This window comes from Cuculus canorus, chromosome 1 (assembly GCF_017976375.1).
Source record: "Cuculus canorus isolate bCucCan1 chromosome 1, bCucCan1.pri, whole genome shotgun sequence".
Lineage (NCBI taxonomy): Eukaryota > Metazoa > Chordata > Aves > Cuculiformes > Cuculidae > Cuculus > Cuculus canorus.
In genome coordinates, this window is record NC_071401.1 from 71035169 (window position 1) to 71052911 (window position 17743).

Here is a 17743-nt window from a genome sequence, read left to right on the forward strand (position 1 = left end):
TACCGCTTCCCATTTGGCTTGATAAGCTTAACAGGACTTTTTCCTCTGTGAAAGGTGATCCTTTGACAACTGAAAGCTTTCAAAATTGTTTTTCCAATCTTGCTTTCTCCAAAATCTGCTATTGCTTGAAAACAGTAATTTAATCTGAAAGCTTAATAACAAAGCACAGCATGAGGCAAGCTACACTGCTGTACACCTTTATCATCCCCCATTCCCATGTATGGAGTTTACTGACCTGTGTGTAAGTACCAGTGATAGTGCAGCAGTACGGTGAATCGCCTCAGGTCACCAAGACAGCTAAAATGCAACATTAAAAAACCCTAGTTGTCCCATTCAGTCTCACACAGCTGATTCTATTTAGAAGCACTATGGTTCTGATGCTAGCATAAGGAAGATTAGAGAGATAGCGTGGCAGTATTCTTTGAAATAAGCTTACACTAGGCATGAACCTATGCTAAAATCATGATTCAAGTTGCATAACTTGTCAGAAAGATACGACATACCTGAATGATTAAGCTCAGAGAGTCAACTACAGAGAATGAACCTATGCTAAAAACAGGCGTTGGGGAAGACATGCAAAAGTCTTTCCTCTTGCAACAAACTTTTAGTCCCAGTTGCTTTTTCCTATCCTGGGCTTCAATTTGCTAGCCTTCAGTCACTGTCTCGCAGCTGTTTCTGGATGTGCTTATAGAGACTAATTTTATCATACACGCTCCTCTTTCCTTTCCACAGTAAGAGATAAACATCTCTTAATTTTAACCCTGATGCAGTTTTTAGACTAGCTTGCTTTTGCTGTTACCCTTAACCCAGATCAGTTCTCTGATCCACTTTATTCTGGAGTCATTTAAAACTTGTGCTACAAGGGGAAGGAAATTGAAAAATACACTTTTCTGTAAAGTTCTACCCATATACCATTAGAAGAAAATAAGTACTTCAAACTAACTATTTATGATTTTATACATACTGGTCACCTGAATTAACACAAAGGAGAAGGGTTTAGCAACCCTTGCAAAGCAGTCTGTTCTATATTCCAGTTATTCTGTGTTCAAATTCCAACCAGGCAAACAGATTGTCTCCTGCCTGCATGCCAGGTTGAGTGCTCATCTCAGCTTTACACAGATTGACTGGTTCTTGGCAGTTTACTCTCAAGCCTATTTCTGTACAAAAATCTATGGTTATCTGCTCTGGTGACTCAGCACAAATTATAATCCTCAATGCTAAACCAACTGTACTCTATTATAGACTAAGCCATACACTGCTCTGTCCCATTTCAGCAGAATTAAATCGCCTTGAGTTTCTGGGATTGACAAGTTCCAGCAAGTAGCAATTCCATGAGCAAAGCAAATGAGATTCAGTGACACTTAGAGTAGTTAGGAGTCCAGGATCCTTCTTCCTATTACAACAGTAAAAATGAAGCATAAGGAAGACCCTGGACTTGCAGTACAACTTGCAGAAGTACTCAAAGGAAGAAGATGGAGTTAGAACTGGAGTCCCATGACCTAAAAGTATATTGAATTTCTTATTTACTATAAGCATATAAAAACAGCTCTACATCCCTCCTGTATATTTGGTTTAACTACGTCAAGCTCATTGTGTTAAGAAGTTCATGGTGCAGACTACGTTGAGAAAATGCAAACTGTAAATTTAACTGATCTGTTCCCTCTTCTGTCCACTGACAACTTGAGTCAGGCAAAACCCTTCCCAGTTTGGCAACTGGCAGCCAAACTACAAACAGAAAGCTCAGTAGAGTTAGTGGATTTCCATGGTTTTGGTTTTTCATTTTAAATCACTTTAACAAATTCTGCTGTATCTTTACTGCAGTAACTTACCACTATAATGCCATCCATGCTGAGAGCAAATATAATTTCAATAGCAAAATATTAATCCTTCTAGAGTATCTCTGGCTACCAAGTGGCAGGGATAAGAACCTACATTTATTTTGCAATTTAACGGAAAATTCAACATATTGACAAACTAGAATTCAGGTCTATTATGCCAGTGAAATACTATTCGTCTGGTGGTAACATATAGTTCAAGGTAAACAAGATTGTCACTTGTTAGCCACCTAAAGCCACTTTCTACCCTTATTTTAAGTCTCAAGACAGCAAAGTAAACAATAGTTCAGCTAGTGACTCTTAATTGCATGACAGGTGGGGAAAGAAGTGCCCCATATAGTTTGCATGAAATTGCTGTGGTAAGAACCCTCACTGGATGGTCTTAAGTCTTATTAAAGCTTAATGAATTCTTTAAAAACCTGTTGATGGTGGCACAACTATCAGTAACTTCTCCAATTAAATTTAACCAAGCCATATTTAGACAGTCAAATGAGCCTCAAAAGAAAGCCACTGCATAGAATTCTATGTTCAAGTCTCAGTATTTTAGCAGAGCATGCAAACTTTGCACCATCGATGCAAAGTTGGGACAGCGTTCTTAATTCTCTTGTAGGAGACAGCAGGTAGAGTTTCCAGCCTCCAGCCAAAACTATGAAATACGCTCCATACACATCACCTTGCACATTAAAATTAAACCCACATTCAACTAAATAAGGTGCAAAAAATCACCAGTTGTATTACATGCACATATACAAAAGTAGCACGCAATAAACAAGCAAGCACAGGAAAAGCTTTCAAATGGTCAAAACCTGATTTTTACTAGCTCAGTGTACACTGAATTCTCTATCAGAGATACACATCACTTTTCTGCCTGATACTCAACTTTCATAGCAAGCACTTGGCAATTTCCTCACTTTCAGCAATATATATGGCTTCACTAACTGATCTCTTACCAGAGTTCCACAACTCTGATTTGGAAATACCAGGATTTGCAGTTTGGTAAAGCTGACCTAGACAAATCATGCAGTGCTGCTGGGAATTGGGAGGATGCTGTTGCAAATGCACTATTGCTGTAGAAACACCTGTAAATATGGCTGCGTGTTTAGTTTTTTGTACAGTCACATAGAGCTTCAGCATGAAAAAAGTTCCACTTACGTAGTTAGAAAGGGTTTAACAATTTATTCAGAAATGCCTTGGGGTAAGGGTGGAATGGAAAAAGGAGAGGTAGTTACCTCTCTCCCTAAAGACATGAACACAAGACATCTTTGCATGTCTATGAGTAGCTTTACTTTATTTGCTGACAAAACTTTTAACAAAGACTTTAGAGGCAGGATTGACTAACAGTTTGCTGTGGCTGACCAGTGAAAATGGTTGTTGCCTCCTCTGCCTGCTCTGCTAATTCACAAAAGGAAAAAGGCACAGATTATAAAATAATAAGCAAATTATTATTATAATTTGCAATAAGCAAAATCCTTCAGAAGAATCTACCCTGTGTAAGGCAACTTCTACATTTTGTCACTAAGATACCCACCCAGATTGTCACATAGTTGCAGCTTTCTCAGTACTCCTATACAAGTATTCTATTGTCCCACCTGGAAAGATTCTCCTAACAGATAATTTTGATTGTACACAGCCAATGGACAACACTGGGACTCACCACCTGCAAAGGAGTCATGACTGCCTAAAAATGATCTTAATGAGGAAAAAGTGACAACCAGTTATCTGAGGCAATTCTAACATTTGTCTACAGGAAACAGCCCTTGTCAGATAAGGCCATCACTTCAACATCAGAAGTAACAAACAGGGCTAAGACAGACATCCACTTAATTCTTAAACTCTGCAATAGCGCCTCATCCTTCCACGCTTAAAACAAAACCAGTTTCAATCAATCAATGCAATTGAGCTTACAAAATCCACTCAAACAAGAAAAATAGCAAGAAGCTTAGCCTTGTTACTGAGCTGCAGAGCCAACAGCTGGAGCAAGCGTTCTGTTAGCTTCTTGTCTGACAATGTCCAAACAAATTCCAATCTGGACAATGGCAAAACCAATATCACATCCCTCTGATCCTGTAAAAGTTGAAGGATATTTTATATGACAATGTACTAAACTGTTTCTGGCTTTCTTGCGTACAAAGTACTGCTGTCAACAGTCATAGAACACCTGCTATTAGTATCACTAGTGGTTGCAAAAGTATGTGAAGATGTCAAAATGGAGAAAAGGCTAGTGAAGCTTTCATTCCAAGGGAAAAATAAATAAATCAGAACTCTTTGATGTCTGAATTGTTGGGTCAAAAAACATAGCTGCAAAAGGAACAGACTTCTACACCCTTAAGTCATCTATGCAAGCAAAGTAAGCTGTAGCAAATTTGTACCATATTGGCTTTCCAACAGAAACAGTACACATTTACATAAACTTACTACCAGTCACAAGCAGGTAAATAAACCGCTACCACAGGGCAGTGCAGCAGCCAACACATTTAAACTTCAACCAGGAATCTACATTGCAGAAGCGGTAAAAGCTACCAGTATCTTTACAGCTTCATTTAAGAGGCTAAAGCTTACGACCTGGCAATCTGTTAGCAAGGGACCATTTGTGGAAAATCCCTCATCTTCGCTAGCCAGTCTCCACATATTCACATTCTATCTTAAATGTTGGCAGCTGCTCCAGAAAATTTGCATTATATCAGGAAACTAGCATCAAGTGTAACTATTAACTACAGTTGGAATAAGACTTCCATTCCCTGGCTTCCATGCCCCCAAACATACACTTGGATTTTGTTCTTTAAAAAAGCATTCGAGTGCCTGACGTAACACTATTATGTAAAAATGTATATCAGGTCCTTCTTCTGTGGTGTTAAAAGGTCTCCAATTTATGTTAAATTAGAAAATTAATGGTAATGGGAAAGCTGGCCTGCCAGAGACCTCTAATTGTTAAGCAGCCTATTTCTGTGACTACAGTTGTAAAACCAGCTGCCTCGCTTAAACTCAAAATTCTTTTTACCTCACAGTTGGGAAGGTCAGCTTCATGACTAGAAGAATATGCACACTACAGCACAACCACACACTAGTCCAGAACATTAGCACCTCTAGGTTTTGCATTCATTGCTGTCTTGCACATGCCACAAGCCTTGATGAAGCATTTTGGTAACAGAGGTGTGCAAAAGTGATCAAGACACTCTAATGTCTAAACATCACCCAGAAGGAAAGTCAATCTTGTGAGGCACTGGAGAAGCTGAAGAAATATTTCTCATACAGCTGACATAAATAGCACGTGTAAGCAGCATTTAGTATCATTAACAGGTGGTTGTGGAACTAACAGTTCTCCATTTCCACACTAAGGTGTGACGAATACCACTACAGGAATCGCCAAGTAGTAACAGCAGATAAAGCCATGATGCATTAAAAATATAAGAAGATACACCAGCACTCGGTTCTGGCACTGACATTCAGAAGATGAATTCAATACATAGGCCAGATTTCATTTTTTTCCCCCCTTTTCTCAAAATCATCATATTTAGCACAAATTTACTTGACTTTTTAAAAGTCTACAGTTAGAACTCAACTCTTCTACAAGGTGGTATGGCCTCTAAGCAGCAAAAAATCCCCTATTTTCCTAGTTTAGCTAACATCAAGTTACATGGGCATAAGTGTGTCACTGCACACAGTTGCATTTTGTTCTGTTACCATTTTGTGCCCAAATTCAGATATTTTCCTCACATAGCCTGAGTAACAATGCTGCTTATGTTCCAGCTCTGACAAGTAGGGATGTCACCAGCTGTTGGTTAAAACACTTTGCTCAGCAATCAGCAGGTAATAAACCTTTCAGTTCACATCTTTAAGTTGCCAGTACATTTGACATGGTGATAGTTTCTTCTCCCTCCAAAGTTTCAGAGAAATTGATAAGTAAGATTGATACGGTGCCTCTTCAAGTGCTGCATTTCCAGATCACTATATTCTATAGGTGTTAAATTACCTAAGAAATGTCTTTCTTAAAAGCAAGATCAGGAGGAGACAGACTGAAGTTCTACTGAGTTTTATGTAGTTATCTTGAACATCAGTTCCCCAAAGTAACAGAGAACATTTCAACAGTTCAGTATTGTTTTATCATCCTTTTGAGAAACTGATCTTTCCAGAAAGCCCTATTTTGCTCAGTTTTATCAATTTTCATTAATAAATACAACAAGAAACAGCCTGCTCCCCTACTTTCCAGAGCCACCCATCTCACTACTGGTTGTCTATTTAAAGATTTACATGGAACTTGATTTGCTATGCTTCACACTCCAATGACCGCCCCTTCCAAAACCTACACTGATTACTTACATGGCTCTACACAAAATGTCACAGCCTTAGAATTCCCAGAACTCAGAACAACCCAACTCAGAGCAGATGTTGGGCCACATGTTATCTCACCATCTACACTCATTTTTTCATGTTAAGAGTCTAGCTTTGACAGCACTTAACCTCTTAAGGAGAATCTTGTTTAACAAGTGACAGAAATTGCATGAACATAAAAAAAAAATTGTAAGAGTATAGTAAAAGGATAGAAAAACAGATTGGGTTCCATTTCTGCTTGATTTTAGCATTCTAATTTTACATCATCTTCGTGAACTGCTCTATCTGAAAGCAAACATTACAAATAGTATAGTAGGTTGTATAATACAATGGCAATGAAGATGAGCAACTGAAATGACAAAAATATTCCCAATTATTCTACAAAAGCTCTAAGCAACCTAATTTCCACATGAAATGTCATCAATGATTACAGAGATGATGAATAGCTTTTCTTTAAAATACACCTAAACCGTGAGGACAACTTTAACATTAACATGAAGCACCAGGTAAAGAAACATCCAGCATCTTCTATGCCAACATTTATCAGCACTCTTTTTTCCAAAAACGTCTCCTTAAAATCATGAGGTTGAAGTGAAATACCATTTAAAAAAGGAACCTCATATAAATACTTTATTTCAAATTAAGCAGAGGCAGACATCAGATTTTAGTTTTATATGCCTAAAGTCTGTTTTGCCCACAGAATTCTGTCTGTAATGCAGTGTGTGGCTTAACATCCATTATTCTACAACTGCCATCTACCCAAGAAATGCAAGCCTGGTTAAAAATGAAAAATATTTGTTCCTTGTCTGCATTGTAAATTTATAGCTACCAGCATGCTGAAATAGAAAAACCCTACAGATCAAACAAGCTGTTTTGGGATGTACTTAGTTGCTCGCAGGTATGCATTACCATACTGCATCAACATGTTTTCTAGTTCAACATAAAAAAGCCTGTGAAAGTGCAAGTGATCCAACTATCACTGGATGAAAGACAGATCAAGTTAAGGGATACCACACAAGGTAATAGTGTGTTTGTTTACAACAGGATGCCATGACTAAGAGATAGTATTTTCTTTTTCTGTTAACTCTAAATCAACAAGTTTCATTCTCTGCCTCCAGTTCAGCACAAAAAGATTCAAGTCGTAAAATAATTTCATTCACAAGTTTATGCTGAATTTCATAAACCAGAAGTGTCAGCACTTGCATTCTGCTTTGCACAAAGGAATAAATATTGCTTATAAGGCTCAGCAGAAACAAATTTGGAATAATAATATAGAAGACAGAAAGCTAACATATTTCGAGGGTCATAGGGCTCTACATCCCTCTCTTGAAGGTGACCTGAAAGGGACAGTTGTGCACTGAATTCACTTAAGTAGCATGCTATATTTAGAATAATTTTAAAAGCCAGAAATCCTAAGATAACAATTTTTATTCGACTGCTAAACTTTCCCCATTAGAAAAGGGTAAAAAGTCACACGTACCATCACATATGTACCTTTAGTACACGAATTAGAAGTAAGGGTGAGGTAAGGACAAAGTGAATGCTTTCACATACCACAAGAAGCCTTAAAAGTTAAGTCTGGTTGAGGAAATACCGACTTTCAGTTTCTCCAACAGAACAGCTGCACACTTTTTTTCCCCCCTCACAAAACACAGAATAAACATCCAAAGAGGCTATAAGTAGTTTTCCTATTAATTACACATTTCAAATGCTTCTGTTCTCAATAACAAGCTCACTTTAAAATGGTGGATTTGCACATGTGCAAACCATGTAGCAACAACTGATCTCAATCAAATAAGAAGTCCAAAATAAACATAATCTAAAGAGATTCAGGATAATCCAAATATGAAAGCACCTCTTAACATATCATGCTTGAGTTAGTAACATTATAGCTTACTTCAGTGTATTGCATATGCCCACTTTCAGTAAAAGGTAAATTAAAACCTCTGGGGAGTTGCATGCAGATTAGGATTACACACATTAAGGGTAACAGTCTGTACAAGTGTAATAGCATTAAATGCACCAACTTTCCACTGCATATGCCTCTGTGCAAACATCATGCTTTATCTATGCTACATGCTTCAGTAAATGCTCTTCATTTTCTGTTTGCAGAACACTACCAGCAGAGTCTTCTAAAACACATAATAATCATGCTATATATTCAACAGACTATTGAAATCCTCCTGGCTGAGGAAGAATGTATTTCCTATAATTTGCGTGTGTAAAGATACAATCGACAACAATAACTTAATTGTTTAAGAACTGAAAGACAAACCTGGACCTGCTGAAAAGCTTTCAGTCTCTTCTTGAATCTAGAAGGTAAAACAAAATCACATCCTCGAGCTAGCAATGCCAACTCCTTTCTTAGATCAGGATCTTGCCGCAAAGAAATCTCCTTTATCCTCATGCTTTCGGATTTCATATAATGTCTCTCTGTGCCAGTCCAGGCACTTGAGTCCCAGTAAATAGCAGAGCTGTTGTATTATCACACGGTGCCACTTAAAGCAGCAGCTGCGCCCGAGTTCTGTAATGTTGTAAGAGAATCAGCTCAACTTCGCCTGCTCCATACATTAAAGGGAACTTGGCTGGAATTGCAAAAACAGATTGGAAAGTCACTTAGGGGGCTTGCCCTTTCGTACATGCATTCCAAAGTCTAAATGGGACAGTACGGAAAAAACCAAACCTGTTTGGAGGAGCATCTATAAAAGCAGCTTCCATTTTTAAAAAGGCAAGCCTTAGAGGAATGCAGAGAGGCCGGCCGTGGTCATTTTGTAGCTTCCTCCTCCTCCCACCCCCCTCAGCTTTTCCTTCTGTCACAAAACACTCACTGTCTAGCTTCAATGAAGTACCTCACCAAAGGATAAAGCTTATAACACAGCAATTAGATTCCTCAACTCTTCAGTCCTTTAGCAGGAACCCTATTACACTGGGAAAATGAAGGCAACAACAGAAAACAGCTGCAAACAGACTTTCAGAGTGCCTCACAGTTCCATTAAATAATTTTTTTTAATTCATCTAGATCTGGTATCACAGGAATCTAATCATTCAAATGGTAAGGCAGAAAGCAGTAGCAGAACTGAGGCAAAATGTCACCATGATATAAAGCTGCTTTAAATTGCATTTTACAGGAAAGCTACATTAGAAATATCAGTGATGTAACAAAAATCTGAAAAAAAACAGGATGGTAGGATACTTATTTTTTTTGCTTAAACAGGAGCTTTATAAACATTAACAGCCACATACTATGTTGCATACCAGTTACATTTCAGTACCACTAAAGTTAGAGTCAGCTATCACTCTATTTTCAGTTTATTGAATCTGCAATACATTTTTTGGGAGGGTGAGGCCATGTTTTAGTTTACAGCTATCTTCTTCCCAGAAACAGAAACCTGATAAGCTTTTATAGAAATTAAAGTGACCTTCTGCCCTTCCTCCTTTTATGGTTTTAGGTAGATTAATTGATAACTGGTGAAGTTTTCACATTTTAAACATCTTTAGGAAATACTACTATTTTGATGAAGTACTTTTTCTAATATCGCCATTACAGCTCTGGGTACAGCAACTCTTGCTATTCTAGTTCAAGCTGTGAACACAGCACTCAAGTTCTCCAAGATTTTGTTATGCTGCCCATTTATTATCTGGACCTTGTCATGTACAAATTGAATCCCTAAGAATAAAAGGAAAAATCTGGCCAGTCTTACTCCACTTTTGTAACTAGTGCTTTAAATAAGGCCACTTATTTAACAGAAAAGCTGTACACAGCCTAAGAAACACTAAAATAACTGTCTCTCTTATTGGATCCATTATTTTACCCCCACACTGTGTTATCTGTGATCTTTTGCCCTATTCATTCATTCATAGTCATGCTGTCATGTAATGTTACATTAAAACCCCACAGCAAATATTCTTGGAAGATTAAGAAAAGGAAACTATGAAAAACTACTAGTGAAACAGTTTGTCTTAATTGGATCCTTTTTAGTTTATCACACACTTAGAAAGTAAATGATTACAAAAAGCCTGTTTTCTTGTTTTCAATTTAGCATCCAGTTTTTCCCACCTGCTTCTTTATTACAACTTGTTATGAAGATATTTATTTCTTTCGGAAGTGGGAGCACAAGAAAGGAATTGACAAGGCAAGAGTCAGACATGTTGTGGTTGGCATGACCAGGCTATCAAACTGCATTGAGCAAAACTGGCTGTCACTCGCTGTCTTTTAGGAAGATCAAATCAACTAACCTGTGATAACCCTTGGGCCACAGGGAAGCCAACAGGGGTGGGGGGAGGGCCGGGTGTGCAGCGCACAACAGCAGCATGCCTGGAACTTGAGACGAAGGACTGAGGTGTTAGAGTTAGAGAATCTTACTCTGGCAACACATAACCATTCCAGACCAAGATGTTCAAGGAAGGTCAGGAAGGTTGTACTACAAGGCAGATTGCACTTCAGGTTATGCAAAATAGGCCTCACTTAAAGTAAGGAAAGGTATCTTCTTACATAAATTGGTTTCTGTTTTCACCCTTTTTCACCAGGTGATGTGCTCCCATTCACTACTACATTCACCGTCTTGCTTGAGGTGGCTGTAGTATGTCATTTAGATGACAGAGTACCGCATGGAGAGCTAACATAAAAGACCGAGGCTCCAGTTCACTTGAACCTGCTGAAGGAGCCTCACCACGAAATCGGAACTCCATTTTGAAAAGAGTTGCGGAGTTCCCTCCTTTTTCCAATTGGTGCTCAGCATCCACCACCACTTAACCAGCATATAATGAATATTCTGTTTTTTATTATCACGACATTACTTCACTGCCTGAGGTAGATGTTAAGTCCCATAGTTACCAGCCTAATGTTTTAGCACTGTTACTACTCTAGTTTCAAACCTAGCAGTCATATACATAACTGCATACAGTATATTTGTCAAAAGTGCACAGGCTGCAATATATGGAGAATTTACAAGCAACCGAGTATTTAGTTGCAATACATTGACAGAGTAAGCACACTGGCAGCTATTAATCACCTCCCTTTCTCTATCTGAGCAGATAAGGGGTTTGTATTGCTACATTTAAGGAGACATAAGCATTTGTAAAGCAATGTGGTCAAGAACCCCCTAAGATCAGTTTTAACCTTTTCAGTCATAAATTGGATGAAAGAGGGAAAGGGAAAGTCAGCTTTCATCCAGATTGAACTAGGAGTGTTTGCGGTATACTGTTACATTTATTCTAAATCTGAATTCTCTCCAGTGAATCCTTTCCTGGGTAAAGGACTGGATGCCAGCCATGAAGCTGTTTAAATATCCTGGCTGCTTATTATTAGCTAGATAAACAGAGAGAAGATGCATGCTCAGAGCTTCCTTCCAAAGCTAAAGATACGCACTATGAATGGATCTGACTCAGGGGACTGTGGCTAAAGAGTTTACCACTTAAACAGTGATGTGAATACATGCAATAGCAGTGTAATATTTACATGGCTTTAATACAAAAGTATTCAAGTGAGACAAAGATGAGGATCACTAATATTTTGGGTAACACGGAAAAAATGGAAACCTGAAGAATACCTCAACAAAACCTAATCATTTGCCTATAAATATGAATTTTCTTGTCAGAAGCATACACTGACCGTAGATTTAAAGTCTTAAGAAGTTATGGGGAACTGACCTCAAACCTTCAGAAAAAAGCATCCAAGCATTAAGTTTTATGTAATAAACTGCATTCAGCCATACACAAACTTTAGTTGCTGGAGTCCAGTCTTCAACCCAGTAACATGTGAACCCAGATGACAGAAAGCCTGTTTGGCCTTTGGAGACAGTTTAAATAAGGCTGAATAAGCAAGCCCAATGGCAACAGTATGCAACCTAATAGAATCCCCCAACCTACAACGCTGCAGAGATTAGACTGGCTTCTGGGTTAACCTTTGAAAGAAAACTATTGTATCTCTGCAACAGTCAGCTAAAGGCTTATGCAACTACAGCAACTGTTTCCAAAAGGAATTGATTAGAGAAGGGCAGAAAAGAGCAGTTAAGAGAAGATAACTAAGGCAACATAGCACTTTTAACAATACAGAGAAAAGATTAAAGAGCATAAATTAGTACTAAAGATGTGTTTAAAATGTCTAAAGTGAAAAAAAAGGCACTGCTAGTACAAGGGAAATAGTTCACAAAGATTATATATATAAAGTCAAGCAGCTAATGATGCTAAGAAAAACACAGCTAGTATGAGGAAGAAAAGACAAAAAATCACATAAATATACCAGAAGACAGACAAATGAAAGCAGCAATTCTTTGCTACACTAAGAAAACAAGCAAACGATACAAAAAGCCCTGAAATACTGGGTTCACTGTTTTTCCTCAGCCTTCACAAAAGACTGTAAATAGCCTATCGCAATTATTTGTTATTATCCAGAGTTATTTCTAGGCCAGATAGTCCACACCCAGCCTTTGATGTACTGAAAGATGATAGAACTAGATATGTCCCATTATTTGCACAAAAATCAGTTGATGGATAATCATTTGGTTTCCAACTCAGACCAAAGCTCCACAGTCAGACTGAACTTCTAATAAATCTAACCCAATGTCTGCCAAAAATATTGTGTAAAAGTAGACAGAAACAACATCACACTTCAGAAAACATGATGCTTGTTGAGTAGATGCACTGTTTACACTAGTCTGCAGACCAGTGGATCATTGTTGTAACAGCAGTTCTCAAGGTACTGAGTAAAAACTAAGGGGAAGGATTAGAAGGCAATGCCATCTCACTCAGATGTTATGACCTACGAAATGAGAAAACACAATTTAAGTAGGCTTGGTAGCATCTGCATTACCTTTCTGCTTAACAATATATATAGCAACATCCAGAGCTGATATAGTTTAAATAAATGAATGAAGAATGCTTCTCTTTACAAAGCATTCTAAATTACCCCTTAAGTCTTCAAAATGGCCCTTGCAGGGAAAGACATCTTTATAGCAATGGACTAAAGTCTCAGTTGTCTGAGTGTATTATTTTTTACATTATTATGAGCAATAAACAAAACATTTCCTTCTCAGTAGACTATAGTACATAGCAAGATTTATTTACCTTGAATTGTAGTAGAGCAGGCATGGTAAAACATAAAATGTCTAGAGAATGGGAAAATACAAGAATAAATGGGAAGTAGCAAAGAAAATTCTGCTTTTTATTCATATAACTGCCTAAGCAATCAAGAACATTAGCATCTATTGACAAGGTGACCCACTTGGGGAGATAGGAACAAACACATTTTTCTATATTTTTCTATATTGAATTCACAAATATTGTTTTTTATTTTAATTTCCCACTCTCCGACTCTACCCTGAAATAAGTATGCACAAGTTTGGAACCTATCCACCCTTACATTGATGGACAAGGAAGGGGGTTTAATGGGATCCCAAATATTCAGGTTTTCCAGTTTTTCAGACGTTTAACTAACTTGTTTCTTGCTAGTAACTTATTTCTAACTGCTCAGTACAGGAAGAGAATAAGACAACAATGCACTTATGAGCTGCACAGAATAACTATGCAAAGGAGAGTTAAGGATGGATGAGTCACTCCTTTTCAGCAATACATTGACAAAGTCTGCAGTGTCAAGATCACAGAAGGAATCAAGTCATTATGCTCATATCTAGCTACCCAAACTGATTGCATTAACATTATCAGTAACTGTTTTGACTATGGTGTGCTACACCAATGAACTGGTAGATGTTGTCACTGTGCAGTTAAGAACCCTACCTTCACAGGGAGAAACTGATCCTTTGACTTTGGAAGGAAGTTCATGTGAATCTGAATACCTACTCTTTTTCTTGGAAGATGCAATACCGCTCCTGTAGAGCATGCAGACAATTTTAAAGCATGGAAGCCTTGCTTGTAAATGCCTTCTCTAATGATTATTTAAATTTTCCAGTACTCTTGGATTAGACAGGGCAATGCCTGGAGATTCTTTCCACAGTTGCTGGGAGAATTCAGAATTTTTAGGAAGCAGGACAGTGAATAAAAAGATACCAGCTAGACCCGAGATATATGGGCATGTTGGTAGTGCTCAGAAAAGATGGGCCGATCAGATTCTCTGTGCAGTACCAGAAGAATGCCATGTATGTACACCACGCCATGGGCTGTTATCAGATTATAAGCAAGATCAGATACATGTCACCTTGCTGTGATTACACTGCCTGGACTCCAAAGAGATAGCGTGGGCCTTTTTAGCTTGCTAACTGCATCTGGCAGACTAACTTCAGCAAGCGTCAAAATTAGATACTATAAAACTGAAGCCTAACAGTTAATGGATGATTCACATTCCTTTCAGAACAGTACTCATTCTGTCATTTTAGGAGCACAATATCGGTTTACATTTTATTTATTTGTGTATAGCGTAAACAGTTTTAATTGAAACAGGTTGTTGGAATGGTGCTCTACAGATGGAATCTATTTACTATTCATGATATTCAGATGATCCTATTCATCACACCAGAATTGATACTACTGAGGTGGCCACTGAACAGAGAAAGGCATAAACAAACTATCTAGCATGGATTATACAAATTAAAGTCACACTTGCTGTAATAAGATGCTAGGGTTTTAAACTGTAATGAATCTTGATGCTACGGAGACTACTATCCACGGAGGAAGCTACAGTCCAGAATATACGTATTTGTAACCTTACCAAGGTAAGCCTCCGCATAGCTGAATCAGTTGAAATGAAGAATCAGTTCTGGCTAACTTGGAATGCCACTGAGATTTTCCTACAGGAAGCAACAGCTTCTATAACAGAGTTTAATATTAAGCATTATGCAACTTTTCAGTGTTACACAGGTTATTTTGGATATTCAGTAATTTCTAGATTGGTATTATTTACTTTGCATCACCTTAATTTATACCATATTACTCTGTCAACTTCTAAAGAACTTGAATGACAATGTTTTACAATTGTCCAGCAACTTATTTAAACACTGCATCAGCTGTTCAGTATTTCAGCATTTTGATATTAACTGAATTTTCAGTTAAACCGTTCAAAACCACATCTATATGTTTAAAGTTCATAGTTTCCAAAACTAGAATGACTTGTACATGAAAGTACAACCACTACTTTAATTCCAGTATCACAGGCTTACTTGACATTTAATTTAGTCCCTGAAATCTCAAGAGAATAATTTTGAGTCAGTGACAGCTGCAGGACAGCTCCTTGCTTATGCTTTCACCTGAGATTTCAGTCCCCAAAGTTCTTAAAGCAAAACCAACAAATCAGGAACCTTAAGATACAGACCTTGTCCTACAAGTCAGTCAGTAACATGACAAATTGTAATTTACCAACCAACAATGGGATTTCTGGTGGAACTCCTATAGAGCTGTTGATCATGAATCAGTATTAAATCATTGCTGATACAAGAAACTGAGAGGCAACCAAAACCATACTGGTTTCTGCAGAGCTAAGTGAAAAGCCATACATTTCCAAACTTGCAAGCAGGTTACATGGTAAAGTGATACAAAAAATGCCAGCAAATACAGCTTTAAAACTTATTTTGGAATTTTACAAAGCAAGCATCCTTTATCAGGCCTAGGCAACATGCGGGACTGATCTCCACCAATCATGTGCAATGAGACAAGAGCTGGTTACAGTATATTTCCCACTTACATGCATACGTATAAATCTTCCCAGAAACCTTATGCATATTCTATCCCTTTCCAAGTTCTAGTTTTAATGTTATTAAAACATTAAACCCCTTGCTCATCTGGAGCTGTCTCCAGCTCTCTGCTTGACCTTGCCTTAAAGATAGGCAGAAACTCCAGACAAAGGTGATGACAGAAGAAGAGAGATCTCTTCAGCACAGATCATACTGAACACAAGACATTATCATCTTCAAAGAATGAACAACGCCTGGGAAAAATACTGTCTAAAAAAATCCATGCTATCAGAGGGACATTCTGTTCAACTTTCAAAGAACACAATTACTTAGATGAAATTTTACTTTAGTTTAAATAAAAATATTCCACTTTTTGTAATAGTAATTATTTCTTGTATCAAAAGGACAAAGAACAGAAGGAAGGCAGAGCACAGAAGCTGGTCACTGGTAACCAATCGAATTTTAGTTACCTGTATGTTAACTGAAGTGGCAACCATTATACATGAAGAAATAAGATTTTGGTATTATAAGACAATTTAGAGGTGTAACTACACAAATGCGCTTGCCAGAACAGCAACAGGACTCTTAAAAGAGCAATTTCTTCCATTCTTTATCATTGGAAGTCTTGATGTGAAATCTTGATGTGAATCTTTTCAAACATTCTAGAAAACCTTCTTAAAATACTAAGTTTAATTTATTACTTGATAACTAAGCAAGTAGTCGAAATTTAGGACTCATTCTTTAGTGTGCTAATAGCAAGTAAGATTATTGGTGATTCTTTTTTTATTTAAAATCTTAAGTTACAACATAAGACTTTCAAAAAGTATTTGCAGCAAATGATGACTATTCATGAACACTATTAGTAGATGGGAGTAAGAAAAATTTAGCCAAGATTAACTTGAAGCCAAGGATACTGCACTAATCCAACCAAACACAAAGGAGTTAATTACATATTGTGCCACAGTTAGAACATTAAATTTAGTAAACATCTTTTGTGGACTGCAGAAAGTGAGCTCTTAACTGATACTGACTTGAATCAATGCAACTACTTAAGTTGTCTAATTTTGATTGAACTTTTCAAGACAGTTGTGTGTGTAAAGCCTCTAAATTTGCAAGAGTTAGCCATATAAAATTACCATTGGTATTCTGTAGATTTTTCTCATAACATTGCTTGCTAAAAAATTCTGTGCAGTCATTCACTAGGTCTACCAGTGGACAAACTAATTCACTGGATGAACTGCATTAACAATTTTGTATGCCCATACATACCTTTGGCCTCAAGCTTATTTTTTGCTGACAGAGTAAGTGTAGGGCTTTTGGAGAGGTTCTAAACAATGTAAGACATGTTCTCAAGCATCACTGAATGAAAAAAGGAAAGCTATTTCCTCTATATCAATATCTAGTTTCCTCCCAGACTGACCACTTGTTAAAAGAACGAAGTATTTAAATGACTGATGTAAAGCTATAATTAAGTTTAAATGTTCCAAAAGACTGGGCAGAGAGAAGCAACTGGAAGCAAGTAATGATCGCACACAGCTATGAGCTTTTGTTGTTTGCTTGCTTTGAAGTGACAGTTACACAGGGGAGAGTGCCTGTGATTAATGCATTTCATCCACATATTTGAATTTGTCCTGTGTCAGGATTCAGGCAAATATTAAATTTGAAGAAAGCCACGTATAATTCTGAACTCAACTTTTCAGCACTAGAAATGCCAAGACTGCTTAAGACTGGATGCAGCATATAAGAAATATTCATGAGTTTCCAGTAGGACAGAAATATCTCCTCTTGCAAGTGCAATTGCCACTTCAGAGGACAAAAGACCACTATTTCTTTTAACAAAGCACAATGTGTAAGCAGAATTAATACTACTGCTAAGAAAAGTGTAACATTTATGTCCCAGGGTACAAGATGCAGTCAGAATAAAGAGCGCTACCAAAAAGCTACAACAGTGAATAACTT

The 17743-nt window shown here is 37.5% G+C and overlaps 1 protein-coding gene across 2 annotated transcripts in view; it reads right to left on the reverse strand.

The window, feature by feature from the left end:
* The window catches only part of PPP2R3B (protein phosphatase 2 regulatory subunit B''beta), a 50833-nt gene that overhangs the window by 24392 nt on the left and 8698 nt on the right, over window positions 1–17743 (reverse strand). The window contains exon 1 of one of the 2 annotated variants that reach the window (XM_009565968.2): window positions 8440–8898. The exons of the other annotated variant lie outside the window; for it this stretch is intronic. Coding sequence (XP_009564263.2) covers window positions 8440–8586 — 147 coding nt within the window. The 5' untranslated portion in view covers window positions 8587–8898. Of the gene's footprint in view, window positions 1–8439; window positions 8899–17743 lie in introns of those variants that run through there. 2 annotated transcript variants of the gene reach the window in all.